The sequence below is a fragment of the Xiphias gladius genome, chromosome 18 (assembly GCF_016859285.1).
Source record: "Xiphias gladius isolate SHS-SW01 ecotype Sanya breed wild chromosome 18, ASM1685928v1, whole genome shotgun sequence".
NCBI classification, from domain to species: domain Eukaryota; kingdom Metazoa; phylum Chordata; class Actinopteri; order Istiophoriformes; family Xiphiidae; genus Xiphias; species Xiphias gladius.
Genome location: NC_053417.1, coordinates 10,788,692 through 10,805,823, shown reverse-complemented (window position 1 = coordinate 10,805,823; position 17,132 = coordinate 10,788,692). Strand labels below are relative to the sequence as shown.

At 39.1% G+C, this 17,132-nt stretch overlaps 1 protein-coding gene across 6 annotated transcripts in view; it reads left to right on the top strand.

Annotated features, from left to right (window-relative positions):
* The window catches only part of ubr4 (ubiquitin protein ligase E3 component n-recognin 4), a 54,264-nt gene that overhangs the window by 17,259 nt on the left and 19,873 nt on the right, over positions 1–17,132 (top strand). For 2 of the 6 annotated variants that reach the window (XM_040153446.1, XM_040153445.1), the window contains 32 exons: positions 1,294–1,412; positions 1,519–1,616; positions 2,313–2,470; positions 2,601–2,807; positions 3,046–3,147; positions 3,231–3,331; positions 3,920–4,307; positions 4,572–4,635; positions 4,803–4,994; positions 5,592–5,662; positions 6,454–6,601; positions 7,436–7,669; positions 7,821–7,991; positions 8,125–8,307; positions 8,631–8,789; positions 9,085–9,237; positions 9,458–9,685; positions 9,948–10,105; positions 10,227–10,401; positions 10,831–11,032; positions 11,525–11,688; positions 12,048–12,264; positions 12,776–12,992; positions 13,606–13,638; positions 13,905–13,968; positions 14,083–14,217; positions 14,794–14,968; positions 15,174–15,305; positions 15,421–15,542; positions 15,862–15,973; positions 16,266–16,396; positions 16,938–17,115. In XM_040153446.1, the coding sequence (XP_040009380.1) occupies positions 1,294–1,412; positions 1,519–1,616; positions 2,313–2,470; positions 2,601–2,807; positions 3,046–3,147; positions 3,231–3,331; positions 3,920–4,307; positions 4,572–4,635; positions 4,803–4,994; positions 5,592–5,662; positions 6,454–6,601; positions 7,436–7,669; positions 7,821–7,991; positions 8,125–8,307; positions 8,631–8,789; positions 9,085–9,237; positions 9,458–9,685; positions 9,948–10,105; positions 10,227–10,401; positions 10,831–11,032; positions 11,525–11,688; positions 12,048–12,264; positions 12,776–12,992; positions 13,606–13,638; positions 13,905–13,968; positions 14,083–14,217; positions 14,794–14,968; positions 15,174–15,305; positions 15,421–15,542; positions 15,862–15,973; positions 16,266–16,396; positions 16,938–17,115 (4,991 nt within the window). Of the gene's footprint in view, positions 1–1,293; positions 1,413–1,518; positions 1,617–2,312; positions 2,471–2,600; positions 2,808–3,045; positions 3,148–3,230; positions 3,332–3,919; positions 4,308–4,571; positions 4,636–4,802; positions 4,995–5,591; positions 5,663–6,453; positions 6,647–7,435; positions 7,670–7,820; positions 7,992–8,124; positions 8,308–8,630; positions 8,790–9,084; positions 9,238–9,457; positions 9,686–9,947; positions 10,106–10,226; positions 10,402–10,830; positions 11,033–11,524; positions 11,689–12,047; positions 12,265–12,775; positions 12,993–13,605; positions 13,639–13,904; positions 13,969–14,082; positions 14,218–14,793; positions 14,969–15,173; positions 15,306–15,420; positions 15,543–15,861; positions 15,974–16,265; positions 16,397–16,937; positions 17,116–17,132 lie in introns of all 6 variants that reach the window. The other 4 variants (XM_040153444.1, XM_040153442.1, XM_040153447.1 and 1 more) reach the window with 3 other exon arrangements.

Here is a 17,132-nt window from a genome sequence, read left to right as displayed (position 1 = left end):
ATGTGATCGGGTTTAGGCTTAAAGGAAGATTGGTCCATAATACAGCAGAAGAGTAAAAGAATGTATTTTTACCCATCAAAGTCTTAAAATTAAATTAAATTAAATTAAATTAAATTAAACTACCTCTTGTTAGATAACTTGTTTTTATAAAATACTGTGTTGTCTTTTACTTATAAAATTAACAAAACTGACCCTTTTCTCAACTGTTAGCCATTTTAATTTTTAAAAAAGTGATCGGACTCAATGTGTAAAGGGGTGACATTTTTAAATTATCCATATGCCAGTTTGATTTGTGCCCTCTTGAGTTTATTTTTAAAAGTTGTGATAGTCCATCAAACCAATAGGTTGCAGCATAATCAAAGTGACCGTGAAACAGTGCTCCTGCCAGGATATGTAGAGTTGATTTATTTAACAGTGTAGCTTTTTTAGTTTAAAATGTAATCCTTTGCTTGACCTTAAAAAGAACTTTTAAAACCACTGATCAACCTCATAGATACTGATCTAATTCACAATCTAAATACGCAACACAATCTTTACTGGTAATCGGGGTTTCCCCCACTTTAACTTTAAACTCTTGGGTCTGGTTGAGTGTTCTTTCAGATCTAAACAAAATGGCTACGGTCTTTCCAAGATGGAGGGATAACCTGTTATCAGATAGCCAAATGCTCACATTCTGAAGAGCTGTACTGAGACACTGTTCAATCACTGTTTTATATACATATTAAAAAAAAAGAAAACTCACTAGAACAGGCTGACTTTAAATCATTAATGTAAAATAAAAAGGAAAGTGGACCGAAAAAACTGCCCCTTGGAACTTCACATTTAACACCTCTAAAATCAGTTGATTTCCCATGATTTGTTTACCACCCTATAGCCTGATATGACTGATAAATATGTGGTAGTAGTTGTCCTGTCTCTCTAGTAGTTGGCCATCTCTAATCATCCCTGATTTAAGGGTCAGTTAAAACATTAATAACGAACTACAGAGGACATGATTCAGTGGACCTATGTTTAATTTAAACCTGGACTATTTTCTACTTTTTGCTGTCATTTTTTTCTACCACTTAGAGCTCTAGTACCTCCATTATGCAAAAAACAAAACTTTCTAATACAACCACTAGGCCAAACCATATTTTTCAAATGTTAAATCAAATAACTGAACAAGAGTGTGTTAACCTTTTTTTCTTTTTTTCATAGTTACCTGTTAGAGTCTACCATTAAACCTTATCTGTTTCCATGTGTTTTTAGCCTTTTATCCTAATCAAATTCTTAAACTTAACTTGCCATGACCAGGTCTTACCTTCTAATGAACATCCCAGAGGAAGGAGAGAACAAGCTGACAGATGCCAAGCTCCAAGGTTATGCTGCAGTTCTGTCTATTGGCTCCACCCGCTGCAAGGCCAACATGCTGGGTATGTGGAAGAATTATTCAAGAACAAAATTGTTTAACAGAACATTCACTTTCACATCTTTTCTGTACACTCATCGTTTTAATTTGAATTTTTTTTAACTTTACAGGTCATAGTATTATGCAGAACTTACCATCGGCTGTACAGACAATATGTGAGACTTGGAACAGCATCCACACCAATGAATTCCCCAACATTGGCTCATGGGTACGTGAGTGAATTTATCACTTATAGCTAAGTTTAACTCTGTCCCTCTTTGTAAGCATGTTATGAAGGAACATAGGCAATTTATTCACCATTTAGTTTTTTTTTTGTTTTTTTTCTTTCCTTTATTTTAACATTGAGCTGGTACTAACCCTTTGAGTCTGTCCTGAAGGATGATGTATAAATGTAATATTTTTTGTACCACCCACTCCTACTTTAATTCTCGATAAGATGACCACAAAATGGTACGCCTGCATTATGCTGTTGGCTCTGGCAAAGCTGCGTTCAGAGCAAAGTCATTGTTTTTTGGCTGTGCTTTTGGCGGCCTGTACAAAGCCTTAAGATTTTGTAGTGTGTTTAATGTGTTATTTTATTTATTTATTTCCAAGTAAAGGTTATTTCATGTTTTTTAAAACATTTGTTAAAACTTCCATTTTTAGAAATTAGTTACAGTGCATTCTCCTATCCATATCTGATTGAATTTATTATAGGCTGTTCCTTTTTTAAATTTTAGATCGTATGGAGGTATTAAATACCTTAAAGCATTTAATAAATTAGATGGTTATTCAAAGATATTCAGTGTAATTAAAAAAAAAACATTATAATATCAATATGTAATTTTACCCATATTACCCGGCCTTACTCAATGATTGTATCAGCAATAATGATACAATATATCTGCTTTCTTTTCTTTCTCAGCGAAATGCGTTTGCCAATGATACCATTCCATCAGAGAGCTACATCAGTGCCATCCAAGCAGCACACCTGGGCACACTGAGTTGTCAGTCCTTGCCTCTTGCCTCTTCTCTCAAACACATCTTACTCTCACTGGTTCGCCTCACTGGCGACCTCATTGTGTAAGTGCTTGTCCAGTCCTGTTTAAAATCTGAATCATTTAACATATAACCAATAGCATGTGATAAATAGAGTTTATTAATGAAAAACTTGTAATCGCCAGTTGTTATTGCTGCATTTTTGTCTCTTCAGCACAGAGGAGCTGAATCCTTCACAGGTTGTGCGCACTCTGCTGCCCCTCCTCCTGGAGAGCAGCACAGAGAGTGTGGCTGAGATTAGCAGCACCTCCCTCGAGCGCATCCTCGGCCCATCAGAGTCAGACGCCTTTCTAGCTCGCATCTATGAGCGTTTAGTGACTGGGTGTTACAACATCATTGCCAATCACTCAGACCCCAACAGGTATACCTTGTTAAACCTGCATTAAACAATATATTTGACATAATTAACATTGAATCATAACTGTTTGCAATGTGAAACTGGTTTTGGTAGTGCTGAACCCACTGAGAATAATACCCCATAGTGCAGATATGTGTACTTTTTAGCCTATTTTAGCACATGGTTTTTATTTACCTGCCTGCATTTTTTTGTTCCGTTGCGTCTCATTGCTCTTACAACCTTTGCTCTCTCATTTTTCTAGTGGTTTGGATGAGTCTGTCCTTGAGGAATGCCTTCAGTACCTTGAAAAACAGCTTGAGAGCAGTCAAGTCCGAAAGGCCATGGAAGAGTTCTTTTCATTCCGGTATCTGCTCAACTGATAATCCAGGTGGCATTATTACACATTTATACATCTGCCTCACTTATTTCATGCTTTTATTTTTCCAGTGGTGAGCTTGTCCAGATCATGATGGCAACAGCAAATGAAAACCTGTCAGCGAAGTTCTGCAACAGGGTGCTGAAGTTCTTCACCAAGCTTTTTCAGCTCAGTAAGTCTACTTTTGTCAGAGTTTATTTAAATCAAGAAAAGCTCTTTAAAGGGTTTGGCTATACTTCAAATGGACTAGTTCATATGAAGTGTTGTCGAACCATATGTAAAGGCAAAAGTCTTAAGCGCCGCTCCAATTGGCCACATTTTAAAGTGGAGTGAAAAGCCTGACGTCAGAGTGAGGGATGAGAGGCCAAAATCATACACACAATTTCAGACAATCTCTCCTCAAAGGTTTGCATGGTGTTGTACTCGGTTGCTTATAAGAGAAGTGGTGGGTTTGCTTGTTTGGAGAATTGAAACATTTGACAACTTGAGAGATAAGTTCAAAACCTGCATACTTTGTCACATCTACACACCTGGTCAAGAGATGTGTAAAGTGAGTGCACTCGTTTGTTTACTTGCTTTGGAAAGTTACAAAAACTGACAGACACTGCTCCCTGTGTTCTGATATCAGAAATGCAGGGCTGGGGTTCCAACAAACACTTCTTTTAAAGTGTCCAAAATCAGAAATCTTGAAAGCTGCAACCTGTAGATGCATCAGATGTCTCTATAAGCTTAAATGTCATGATCATGCTCTCATCCCCAGCGGAGAAGAGCCCAAACCCCAGCCTGTTGTGTCTGTGCGGCTCTCTGGCCCAGCTGGCCTGTGTGGAGCCCTCTCGTCTGCAGTCTTGGCTGACGCGAATGACAGCCACCCCACCAAAGGACTCAGAGCAGCTGGAAATAGTGCAGGAAAACCGACAGCTTCTGCAGCTGCTCACCACTCATATTGTGCGTGACAACAGCCAGGTGGGCGAAGGAGTGTGCACCGTCCTCCTCAGCACACTCATTCCTATGGCAACAGACATGCTGGCCAATGGTGATGGAACAGGCTTCCCTGAGCTCATGGTCATCATGGCCACACTTGCCAGCGCCGGACAGGGGGCCGGCCACCTGCAACTGCACAGGGCAGCTATTGACTGGCTGACCAGATGGTAAGAAATCAGTGTCACAGACATGCTGTTCCCTGATTTATTTTACATCAGGGGACTGCATTTTTATTTTATTTTTTTTGTTTTGTTTTTTTTACATCAGCATTAGGTCTAAAGTCACCAGAAAAATTGCTTGATTAAAAGACACACACATTAATTGATAGTCCTTTGCATTGGGTGACCCAACCCCTTAACCATCATCATGCAGCAGTGGGATCTTAAATTTCTGAATATTTATTTAAAATTTGCTCAAATTTTCCTCTACAGCAAAAAGTATTTAACACAGAAGAATGTCGTGGAAAAAGTGAGCACAAACGTATCCCAAGGAAAGGTATTTTTTTTAAATATTTATCAGTATATTGCACCGCATTCATATCGCATTTATAGAAGTGCCTCATACCTTTGACTCCCTCAAGGTGTAATTGCATTTTAAACACTGGCCCTAAGCCATTTTAAACATTGTCAAGTAACTGATGTGCACCTGTTCCTTGTTTTCAGCATGCAAGCATGCTGGAATGTTCATGCCACATCATCTCCTATCTGGCTGATGTGATGAATGCCTTGCGGCAAAGCAGTGGACAAGGCACCTCAGCGCTGCTGATGGAGGGAGAAGAGAAGGCCATGGAAGTGGACTCCGACTGGGTGGAGGAACTTGCTGTAGAGGAGGATGATTCCCAGGCAGAGGACTCTGTAAGATCTCACCCGTTTAAGTCCGTTCCCCTGAAACAGGGCCATGTTTTGTAAATTTGCAGTATACAGAACTCAATGTAAAATGCTGTGAAATTTTTGTGAAAACTACCAAGAAAAAATGATCTATGCAAAGTTGTCCAAGTTTACATAACCCATGATGTCACCTCTTAAATTTCTTAACGAAATACAAAAGCCAAATTGTTATACAATGAAACCCCCTGACTAACATCAGGCAATAGAAAAAAACAGTTACTTTAAACCCGTTGTAGACTACTTGCCTCAGAAAGATTTTTTATTAGTTATTTTCCTGCTGCAGGCTGACTGTAAAATCCCTCTGGTTGTGGTGCATAGTATGTCATAGCTCTTAGTCTATCTCATTGCACTGTACAGTAGTTACATGTGTTCCAATTTTGACTATATTTTTTATTTCTTCATTGTCAAAGGAAGAGTCTTGCAGGATCTTAGACACCCAATCAGCTGTGATCATATAGATAGACTGAAGTGCAGGGCATTTCTGTTGCTTTACTTGGTTTTTGCTCCATCAGTTGTTAAATGGAACAATTCATCTTAACTTGTTTGTTTGTCATTGATTGACAGGATGAAGACTCCCTTTGCAACAAACTCTGCACCTTCACCATTACTCAGAAGGAATTCATGAACCAGCACTGGTAAAGAACAGTTTATTGTGATTTCAGTTTTAATGAGATTAGAGGTTGTTTCTGTCTTTTAATCATGATCAACTTATGGGAATTTTAGCAGGCCACAGGGCTGTTACACCTGAAAATAGATTTGTCACACAAGAAAGATTTCATAACTCAGAATAAAGAAGAAAATCTTGGGCCATAGAAATCACAGTAGGTTTTACATGAATCAGAAAAGTTGTAGGCATTTGTTAAATCAATAGAAACAGGATAACTCCACACTGTTGACATAGTGAAGAAACAATCTAAAAAAAAACTGTTAATTTATATTATAGTTAAGCATTAGGTAGATGAAAGGAAAGGTAACAATATGTATTAGTGACACATTGTCTTTAAGCCGTGTGTTTTTTCCTGTTGTAGTAATGAGTTAGTTTGCTGACACTGAAACCAAATAGTGAAGTTTACTCAGTGCCTATGAAACTGCTTAGTTTTTTATTTCCCTCGCCTGAATGCCTTGATGTATCTGCAGTCTCTACTAAAACCTAACCTGTGAGCAGTGTCTTAACTCATTATCCGAACTCAAGTTTCAGAACACAATCTGTTTGCTTAGCTTTAGAATGTGGTTATCTTTGTTCTATATCTGTCATGTACATACACAAATTAGCTTTAGATGTTAGCATGATAAAATGCCATTTGTTGTGTCCTGTGATGTGTGCCTCCAGACTTGATATAGAAATAGAAATTCCAGGTGATGCATTCTGTCCTTACTAAACTGATTTACTATACACAGTCTTGCCCTGTTCCTTTTCATTCTGCAGGTACCACTGTCACACCTGTAAGATGGTGGATGGGGTAGGTGTGTGCACAGTGTGCGCCAAGGTCTGTCACAAAGACCATGAGATCTCCTATGCCAAATATGGCTCTTTCTTCTGTGACTGCGGTGCCAAAGAGGATGGCAGCTGCCAGGTGAGACCGAATACCTCAGGTCATCATGGGAAGAGAACAACAGCGGTAACTTTGGCTTGCAAGTCATTCCCCCATTGACTTCCATCCAGTCATTTCATTTGGTCAGGGTTATAGCTAGCCCAAACATGTGGCCAGAAAATGAGAGAAATCATGTTACAAATGTCTGTTGTCAACATTTCGTGTACTGAAAAGGCCAGCTTTCCTAGTTAGTCTTAAATGATGGATTTCTGAATGTGCATGTGATGATGAACAAACCATCAACTACATTTTACCTTCAGTTTACTATGAGTCTGATAACATGTATGATAGGCCTTTTGCATTATTTCTTTGTTTGTGATTGCAGTATTTTCTTCTTCTATGTCAGTCTTGTGATTATAGTGTTTCATAATAGTTTGGTTCACCTTTTGTAAATCTACTTTTTTCACTTTTGTGATTATGCACATTATGAGTTCAACTATCCTGCAAGGGCATAATAAAATGAACGTATATGCTATTAGTATTCAAAATATTCAATTTATGAATCGAGTTGATAATTGTTCCAGTGCTATCCTTTTTCAATCTGTGATTTTTGTTTGTCTGCGGGACAGTTCAGATAAAATGCACGTCCATCCAACACAATCAGTCTGACCATTCTTTTGACTATATATTCCACATTGTGGAGAAGCTAGCAAAGTGAAAACAAAATCAAGTTATTCTAATTGTAAAGAAGTTTAACAAAGATTATGCTCTTATGTGAAAAGCTTATATTAAAGTATAAAACAAAGTGTGTTTTTTTTTTTTTTTTTCTACCGTGTGCAGTTCTCATTGCTCTACTTTGTGTTATATCATCTACAGGCCTTGGTCAAACGCAGCCCAAGCAGTGGCATGGGCTCCACTCTCAAAGAGTCTTCTGCGTTCCAGAGTGAACTGCGTATGCCTGAGAGTGCTATCCGCCACCAGAATGCCTCACCCTCCGACAAGGGCAAGGTCACAATCTGTGATGGGAAACCTGGTGATGAGGACAGACCTAAGAAGAGCAGTGTGTGCAAGAGCATTGAGGGCTGCCAGGAGGAGTTGCTAGCACAAGTGGTGAGAGAAACTATGTTTATCTTTTCTCGATTTTTTACTGTCACTGTCTGCGTCTGGTGTCTTTTAAAGCAGTGGCCTTAAAGATTTATTTTACATGCTCAGCACTGTACATTGTGTGACTCACATTTTTGGCTCTCTTTTTCTACGACAGATGGGATCATCCACTGCAGCAGTCATACTGGAGATGCTCATGTTTCTCATGGAAGCAATCCAGACCAACTTCCAGCAGGCATCAGCAGTGGGAAGCAGCAGCCGGGCTCAGCAAGCCCTCAATGAACTGCATACTCAGGAAAAAAGTGTGGAGATGACAGACCAGTTAATGGTATGATGAAGTATAGTTTGGAGGGGTTAGGAAAATCACTCAATTCCTTGATCATTTATTTAATCCTTATCAGAAACTAGAAATTCTTTACTCTCTGTGGTTTACTGTTCTTATCCGTTGCTCATTTCCTCAGGTGCCCACACTCGGCTCTCAGGAAGGGGCTTTTGAGAATGTGAGGATGAACTACAGTGGCGACCAGGGACAAACTATACGCCAGCTCATCAGTGCACATGTCCTGCGCCGTGTTGCCATGTGTGTTTTGTCCTCACCCCATGGCCGCCGCCAGCACCTTGCAGTCAGCCATGAAAAAGGAAAGGTAAGGCTCACAGACTAGTTAGCCGAATCCCATAATTGTCTTTGGTTCCATTAAAGGAGCTTGAGATGAGAATTCTTTGTAGATCTTTGTAGATACACTAACAAGGAAAAGCTGCACTTCTGTTAATGGATAATAGCAAATGATAATGCATCGTTCTACCCCCTTTAATGTGCAAATTTGTTTTGGTTTCTTTCAAGTTATATTTATTACCTCTGTTATAATTGTATATATAATCATTCAAGTACTTTGTTTTTTCTTAAGGTTCATTGCCAGTTTGCAGTGTACACCCCATACCCTATTTTCTCTATATCTCCACTTAACAGATTACAGTTCTGCAGCTGTCCACTCTTCTGAAGCAGGCCGACTCAAGCAAGAGGAAGCTAACACTGACCCGTCTGGCCTCTGCCCCAGTCCCTTTCACTGTCCTCAGTCTCACAGGCAACCCTTGTAATGAAGATTACCTGGCTGTTTGTGGCCTCAAGGTTAGAAAATCAACTTTTTATCAGTTTTAGATTGTTGTCTGAAGTGTTTCTATTTTATTTTATTTTTTTCACACATAGAAATAGAAAATGTACAAAAAAATGGAACAGCATAGATGTTTCGCAGTCGTTAAGAAGATACAACAACTAATTTTGCCTTAATCGTAGTCATTGTAGAATCCATAGTATATGGTCCTACAAGTTACACAAGAATATTTAACAGAATTTTTTATATATAAATGACTGCTATAGAGATTTGTTATTTGACTGTCTTTTTTGTTCTTTATTTTCTTCCCAGGATTGCCACGTACTAACTTTCAGCAGCACAGGATCTGTGTCAGACCATCTGGTGTTGCACCCACAACTGGCTACAGGCAACTTTATCATCAAAGCTATCTGGTTACCAGGCTCACAGACTGAACTTGCCATCATCACTGCTGACTTTGTCAAGGTATGTTTTAAGAGAATATGCATATTTATGTACTTTAAAGTTAGAGTATTGACCTATTATTGGTGATTTAATTTAATTTTTCTATTGGTTTGGTAAGACAGTCACAGGTGCTAAACATGATCGCTAGTATTATGCTGCTTTGCATGTTGAAAAAGCAGTTGTTTCTGTTTTTCTTATATACTTGTATTATTTACTACTATTTGTCTCCCTTGCTTAACAGATATATGACTTGTCAGTGGATGCCCTGAGTCCCATGTACTACTTCCTGCTCCCAAGTTCCAAGATCCGTGATGCTACATTCCTTTTCAATGAAGAAGGGAAGAACATTATCGTCATCATGTCTTCAGCAGGTTACATGTACACCCAGATCATGGACGAATCTAGCAGTGCCCAACATGGCCCTTTCTATGTCACAAATGTTTTGGAGATAAACCACGAAGACTTAAAGGTAAGTGGGATGTATACTCAAGCCATGAAATTATGCCTTCAAATTCATGTGATGTTGTGCAGAATGTTATCAGATCAGCAGCAAAGAATATGATTGATTGCTAAACACTACACTGTTGCCACCCTGCAGTGCATTTCTGCTGTAATTTTTTGGTTCGGTTGATTTCATGTTTACACATAATCTCAAATCAGTGTTTGACGTTTATCGTAATTGCTGAATGGCAGAAAGCAATATTGAGTAAATTCTCTCTGTGTGACTCCAGGATAGCAACGGGCAGGTAGCTGGGGGTGGTGTATCGGTCTATTACTCCCATGTGCTTCAGATGCTTTTCTTCAGCTACAGCCAGGGAAAGTCATTCGCTGCCACAGTGAGCCGCAGCACCACCGACGTGCAGAGACTCTTCCCCATCAACATCAAAGGGTAACACTGCCTCCACACCGTGTACAGTCTTTTCAATTCCCTGCCACTGCACTTGATATGGGAAATGTAATAGGTAACTTGAAGAGATAACTATCTCCTCTTGACCTTCTGCCTTCTTTAGCTCTAATGGCGGCAGCAGTAAGATGTCACCTGCTCTGTGCCAGTGGTCTGAGGTCATGAATCACCCAGGTCTGGTGTGCTGTGTGCAGCAGACAACAGGCATACCGCTGGTCATCATGGTCAAACCTGACACTTTCCTCATCCAAGAGATTAAAACTCTGCCGGCCAAAGCTAAGGTGATGGACATTTACTGTACTGACATGTAACAATCACTAGCAGGTTGAAACATAGTAAATAGAACTTCTGTAATCAGAAGCTGAAATGTATAAAATAGAAAAAGGAGGAAGCCCCATGTGAAAAGGAAAGATTGTCTCAGAATACCGAAGTCCAATTCTGTACTTTATACATATAAAGCTTTTGCTCTTTGAGAGGTGAAGCCTCTTTATATTGTATATGCTACATACTATCAAATACTTACATTTGGGGAAACTGGTAACACTTGTTTTTGGATGTTGATAAAACACAGTAACAAAAGATAATACATGTGAAATTGCAGAAGTAATTTTGATACCATATAAATGTTTTCCTAAGAAAAGGGTCACCCACTGGGTTGACTTCATGGCCATTTCCTAGGTTAACATTCATTCATGGTCTCTTTTCCCCAGATTCAAGATATGGTAGCTATCCGACACACTGCCAGTAATGAGCAACAGCGCACTACCATGATTCTTCTCTGTGAAGATGGAAGCCTGCGAATCTACATGGCCAACGTGGACAACACATCTTACTGGCTTCAGCCCTCACTGCAGCCCAGCTGTGGCATCAGTATCATGAAGCCGGTCCGGAAGCGCAAAGCAGCTGCTACCAGTGAGTTTTAGGCCAATAAAGTAAAACTATTATTAATCACCATGACCATAAGCAATTGGATCCCAATATAGAGGAATAACACGCACAATGTTTAGCAGAAAAATGTGATCATCACATCCAGACAAAGTCTGATTATTTACCAAAATGCCTGGTTAACCACTGTTGACATTTTAGTGGTTACTCTAACCCCCAACTCAGCTCAACATTATTTTAGTCTGTTGTCATGGCTTCAATTCTTATTTTTAAAAGGTGACATATATCCAAGGTGCAATCTTCAAGGTGCAGCTTTCATCAAAATTCCTATAAATACATTTAGTGCTTTCTGAGGATCATTCTCAGCTGCATTAGAATTAATCCTCATTTATCAGTTGGTATAATGAGTACACTGTCAGAAAAGTGAGAGCTTGTGTTTGCAAGAAAATGCTTACTTCCATACCAAATGCTCTGTCCCTGCAAAACGTCAAAATTTTAATGTAATGATTTTGCTGCCAGCCACCCGGACCTCCAGTCAGGTGACATTTCCAGTGGACTTCTTTGAACACAACCAGCAGCTGACAGAGGTGGAGTTTGGGGGCAATGACTTGCTGCAGGTCTACAATGGTCAGCAGATCAAACACAGGCTCAACTCAACTGGGATGTATGTGGCCAACACAAAGGTAAGGACATTTTGGCAAAATGATTCTGTGTTAGAAAAGGTGTAAGAGACGGCTATGCTTTTTTCTTATGTTGTGAATTTCTACTGTCAGTCATCTGTGTAATAATTTTATGCTATTTTACATTAAAAGCACAAAGTATATGCCATGAGTGAGTAATTTTAACAACTAAAACTAAGTAAACAAAATAAATAATGGGATTGATGTGAACCTCCATTTCACAGTGGAGCTTGTTGGCTTAAAAAAGCCTGAGGCCATACATGCTAAATATGTTTATACGGTAGTTGAACTATTGTGCTATTAGGTAAATTATGTAAAACATTTAAACAGAGGTTGTCAGGATTCTGGTTGTTTCCTCCTAGCCCGGTGGATTTACGGTGGAAGCAGTCAACAACAACAGTTCGATGGTGATGACGGGTATGCGGGTGCAGGTGGGCACTCAGGCCATTGAGAGAGCTCCTTCGTACGTGGAGGTCTTTGGCCGCACCATGCAGATAAACCTGACGAGAGCCCGCTGGTTTGACTTCCCCTTCACTAGAGAGGAGGCCCTGCAGGCTGACAAGAAGCTGTCCATCTTCAGTAAGAGCAAGAGTGTGCTATGATGATGATGATATCTGGTTACTTCTTGTTGTTAAGTGGATATTTTTGCCACCTGTATAGATATGCCCGTTTATGTGGATTACCTGTTACTTGAGAAATCATTTGTCATTTTTGTAGCTTCTTGTTGTAATTTACAGAATTTAACAAAAAAACAAGTGACACTAAAAGCTGGCCTTACTTTGAATGTTGGTATTTTGCATCACATGTCTGTGTTCTTTGCATTTCCATCCAATCTTTTCATTTGAAACACCTCTGAGCTTTCTCCAAAACAACAGAATTATAATGGTATTGTTTATTGGTCCAAAAAGACCATATACTGACTGCGTGTCTGAGGTAGTTGTGCAGCAAAATGAAATTATTCATCAGTGTATAAGATAATGATATTTATTTTTCGCTAAGCCGTTCCCTTTATCATAGTCACCTTGGATTTTCTGCAGTTTTTTTAGAAACCCTCTTTTGATGCAGATTTATCTTCCTATTCATTTTAAAGTTGGAGCATCTGTTGACCCGGCTGGAGTCACCATGCTTGATTCAGTCAAGATCTATGGTAAAACCAAGGAGCAGTTTGGCTGGCCTGAGGATCCGCCAGAGGACTTCTCCTCTGCTTCGGTTAACAATGTCTGCAGTCCCAACCTCAACCAGAGCAATGGCGCCTCTGATGGAGACATAACCACCACTACTACCACTAGCGGCAGTGTGTTGGAGAGGTATAGGCTTTCCAAGTTATGGTTCATAAGGTCAAAACAAATTGTTGGAATTTACAGTTCTCAATCCCCTGTCGTTCAGTTAACCACATTCCTGATCCAATGAAATAGTGTGACAATTTGTTTTACTTTATAATCGCCCAGTTTGTCACTTCTAAACTGCCTTTTATCTACGCTGTCAGTCTTTGGCATACTGGTTATACGTCTCTCCTTTTAGTACCTGTGGGTGTATAACATGCATTTTTTTTATTATTGACAGTTTCCTAATTGGTTATCCTGAACATTTACTATGTTATGATATATATGAATGTTGCGATTAAAAAAGATACACATACTGTGTTAGATGTTGTAGATTTTATTCATATCACCCACTGCTAGTATATCTTTACACCTCATGAGTCCAGTTATTTTGCAGGAGTTGTTGGGGACAAGCCTGAAGTTTTAACAACGGGGTTGGGTTATGTTTAGAGTATTTAGTGCATGGCTATCGTGATGTCATCTTTTCTTGCATGCTTCTCTTTTGTTCAACTGAATCATTTAATTTCACTTGTTTCTTTCTGTGATCCTCACACTTTTTTTGTTCTTTTTCTTTTGCTCCCAAAAATACGTTAAAAAGTTGTGAAACTGAGTCCTTATCAACCTTGGACCGGTTAGTAACTGCCCTTTCTCTGCTTGTTTGTATGGTTTTGTGCATGTGTGCCAGTTTGTGTGTCCACCATCTCCACGCTTGTACAAAAAAAACAAAAAAACAAAACATTTTTTTTCCTTACAACATTTATTCTTGCATTCAGTGTTTTGGCATTTAGAATAGCACAGATGCAACAAGTTGAGATTTCCTTTTTGTTTTTGTTTGTTTGGTCGATTTAAGGCAAAACCTGCGGTAGCGGCAGTATTGATGATGTTTCTTTATTTCAGGTTGGTGGTCAGCTCCCTTGAGGCTTTGGAAAGCTGCTTTGCAGTAGGTTCCTCCAGTGAAAAGGTAAAGAGATAAAGATTTTATTCTATGATGCTTTACAACTAATAATATGTTTGAATTAAAAATTCTGTTAAACTTGTACTGCACTGTTGACTGCATATCTTTAACTCTCTGTAGGAGAAGAATAAGGCTGCAGCATTGGAGTTGGCCACTCTACTCCTGTCCATGCCAACCCCTGCAGGTGTGCAGCAGCAGACCAAGGGACTTCTTGCCAGCCTGCACACCAGTCGAACTGCCTACCACAACCACAAGGTTAAAATAAATAAATAAATAAATAAATCCCAGGTCTCAGGCTTGACCAAAATCATTCCATTTTCCACATACATGATGTTGTAATAGGTCCTGCAAAATCATTTGTATACTTTATAAATAACACTTTTATCATCATTAGCCCCCAAAATTTAGTAAAATCATTTAATCAGTTCAGATAACTTTGAGTGAAAGATTAAATGTGAAATACAGTACTTGAGCGACGAAGGAACAATTGGGGAGCCAGGGAAAATGGAAAACCACAGTACACATTTTTGTAACTTACATTGATGAACCCTGAATTCTTTCTTGACCCTGTAGGATGGAAGTAAGCCAATATGATTGTTTGGAAATTTGATGAATAGTGTGTAGCCAGCACTGCAGAAATCAGTCAGTGCTTGTTTATCATTTATCTACAGTTTATCCTTTAAACTTATAAATGACACATCCGTTTGTTCAGAAACCACACCTTCAGAAGTGTATAATGATGCACTTAAGTACTTCTAGGTGTTACATTTGCTCATTCTCTACATCACTTATGAAGAACTAATGCAACACTTGCATGCCTCTTTTCATCAGGACCAGTCTTTGTTGAGTAATGCAGTGCAGTGCCTAAATAGCTGCAGTCGTGAGGGGAGGGAGCTCGACCCTGATGTCTTCCAGAGGCTCGTGATCACTGCCCGCTCCATTGCAATCATGAGACCCAACAACTTGGTGCATTTCACAGAGACAAAGTCACTACACCATGATTCTGGTAAGCGGATGTTCGGCTGATGACGACTGGTGCCCAAGACTAGGGAATACCAATTAATGGTTAAATTATTTATATGATTACACTGTCTGTAATCACAATGTCATGATTTAAAGAATCAAATATTGGTTAAAATTACTTTGCATGTGGCTAAATCATCTAAAAGCACCAGACAGGAGTCATTAATGTTCCTCTTGTCTTAATCCAGAAACCACAGAAGTTGGGCAAAAATATGTCGAAGGCGAAAGCTGTAATTTCATCACGCAGTTGATGAATAACTTCTGGAAGCTTCATGCCCTCAAACCAAAGAACGCCTTTCTTGCTCCTGCTTGCCTGCCTGGTAAGTGTAAACATTCAGACCCCAAAGTTTTCAGAGTTTATATTTACCAAGAGTCAAAAATGTGTAGAAATTTACCTGATCATGAGTGAAAATGTTTTCTTCTCTTCCCCCTCAGGCCTAACTCATGTGGAAGCAACAGTAAATGCCTTGGTGGACATCATCCATGCATACTGCACATGTGAACTGGATTATATCAATGTAGCCTCTAAAATCTACATGCAGATGTTACTATGCCCTGTAAGTTCCAAACTTGTGTCACTAGAATCATAGTTCACTTGGAATTCTTGATAGTTTGCGAATGAGTATTGAGATATAAAATCTATCACTGACAAATAATTCTGTGATTTTACAAACTTGGGGAAAAAGCATTTTTGCCATTGCTGTTGAGCATTGCCATTGTAACTTTCTAATTACTATCTTATTAATACTTTTGTTTATGCAGACAGGGCTACAATATTTACAATTTGGATAGGAACGGTTACATGGATTACTCTACTTAAACGCAGTATAGACAGACTATCATCAGGTAACCATTGTGTATTTAAATCTATTTCAGGACACAGCTGTGAGCTTTGCTTGTAAGCAGGCTCTGATCAGAGTGCTTAGACCAAGAAACAAACGGCGACATGTGACCCTTCCCTCTCCTCCACGCTCCAACACACCCATGGGTAAGTTTGTGCAGGCTTTATACAAAGCATGTATATACTGTATATTACTAGATGTGCTTGAATCTTTGATATTAGGAGGTGATTTTGTGGAGTTAAGTTCTTATGGTTTGGTATTACAAGGTTTTAGGACATTTACATTTTGTGAAAAAAATTTCAGCATACACATTCTATGTTTGCTCTGTGTAATAAAACAAACTGAATGTCAAAACAAAGAATTAAAACCTGTGTTGAAGCTCCTATAATCCAAAATGTATTTAGTTCTGTAAAACGTTTTGGATCATTCCTTTACCAGGAGACAAGGATGATGATGACGATGACGATGCAGATGACAAAATGCAATCTTCAGTGCTGACGGGAGGAGAAGAGGGTAGACAGGAAAGTCAGGAGCAGAGTGAAGTGGACCATGGCGACTTTGAGATGGTGGTGAGCAAAGAGGGGCGATCTGTCTGTCTGTGGCTTGTATCTGATGTTACTCCTGCATTGTTTACATTGTGAGAGGAAAATGGCATGTGTTGACTCGTCACATAAAAATAATAAGTCATTTGAAGTATAAAATAATAGACCTTTTTCAGAATGGTCCTGCATTTAGTCAGTAATGAAGCAACAGATAATGGAAGTGGTTTAGTTTAGTTAATTTGATTTAACTGATCAAAGTAGCACAACTGTAATTGCAGTAATTATTCAGTCGTGACTGTTTCATAAATAAACCACATGCATCGCTGTTGTCTGTCAAAGATATTTTCTATGATTAAATTGTTAACATTTTTCATGTATCACATGCATCATACAGACCATGAATAAACTCACCCAACAAAGAGGAATGGAACAGCTACTGATAATGAACCTTGTTCTTCTTTCCCTGGCATACGACTTTGTCTTCAGATATAATTCCTAGTTACAGTTTTTTTCTGTTAAGATACATATTGTGGAAATAAATAGCACTTTTTTTTTTCTGTCTCCTTAGTCTGAGTCCATGGTCCTAGAGACAGCAGAGAATGTCAACAATGGAAATCCATCTCCCCTGGAGGCTCTGCTGGCTGGAGCCGAGGGTTTCCCCCCCATGCTGGATATCCCTCCTGATGCAGATGATGAAACTATGGTCGAGTTAGCTATCGCTCTCAGCCTTCAGCAGGATCAACAAGGTATGTAGCCAGAAATT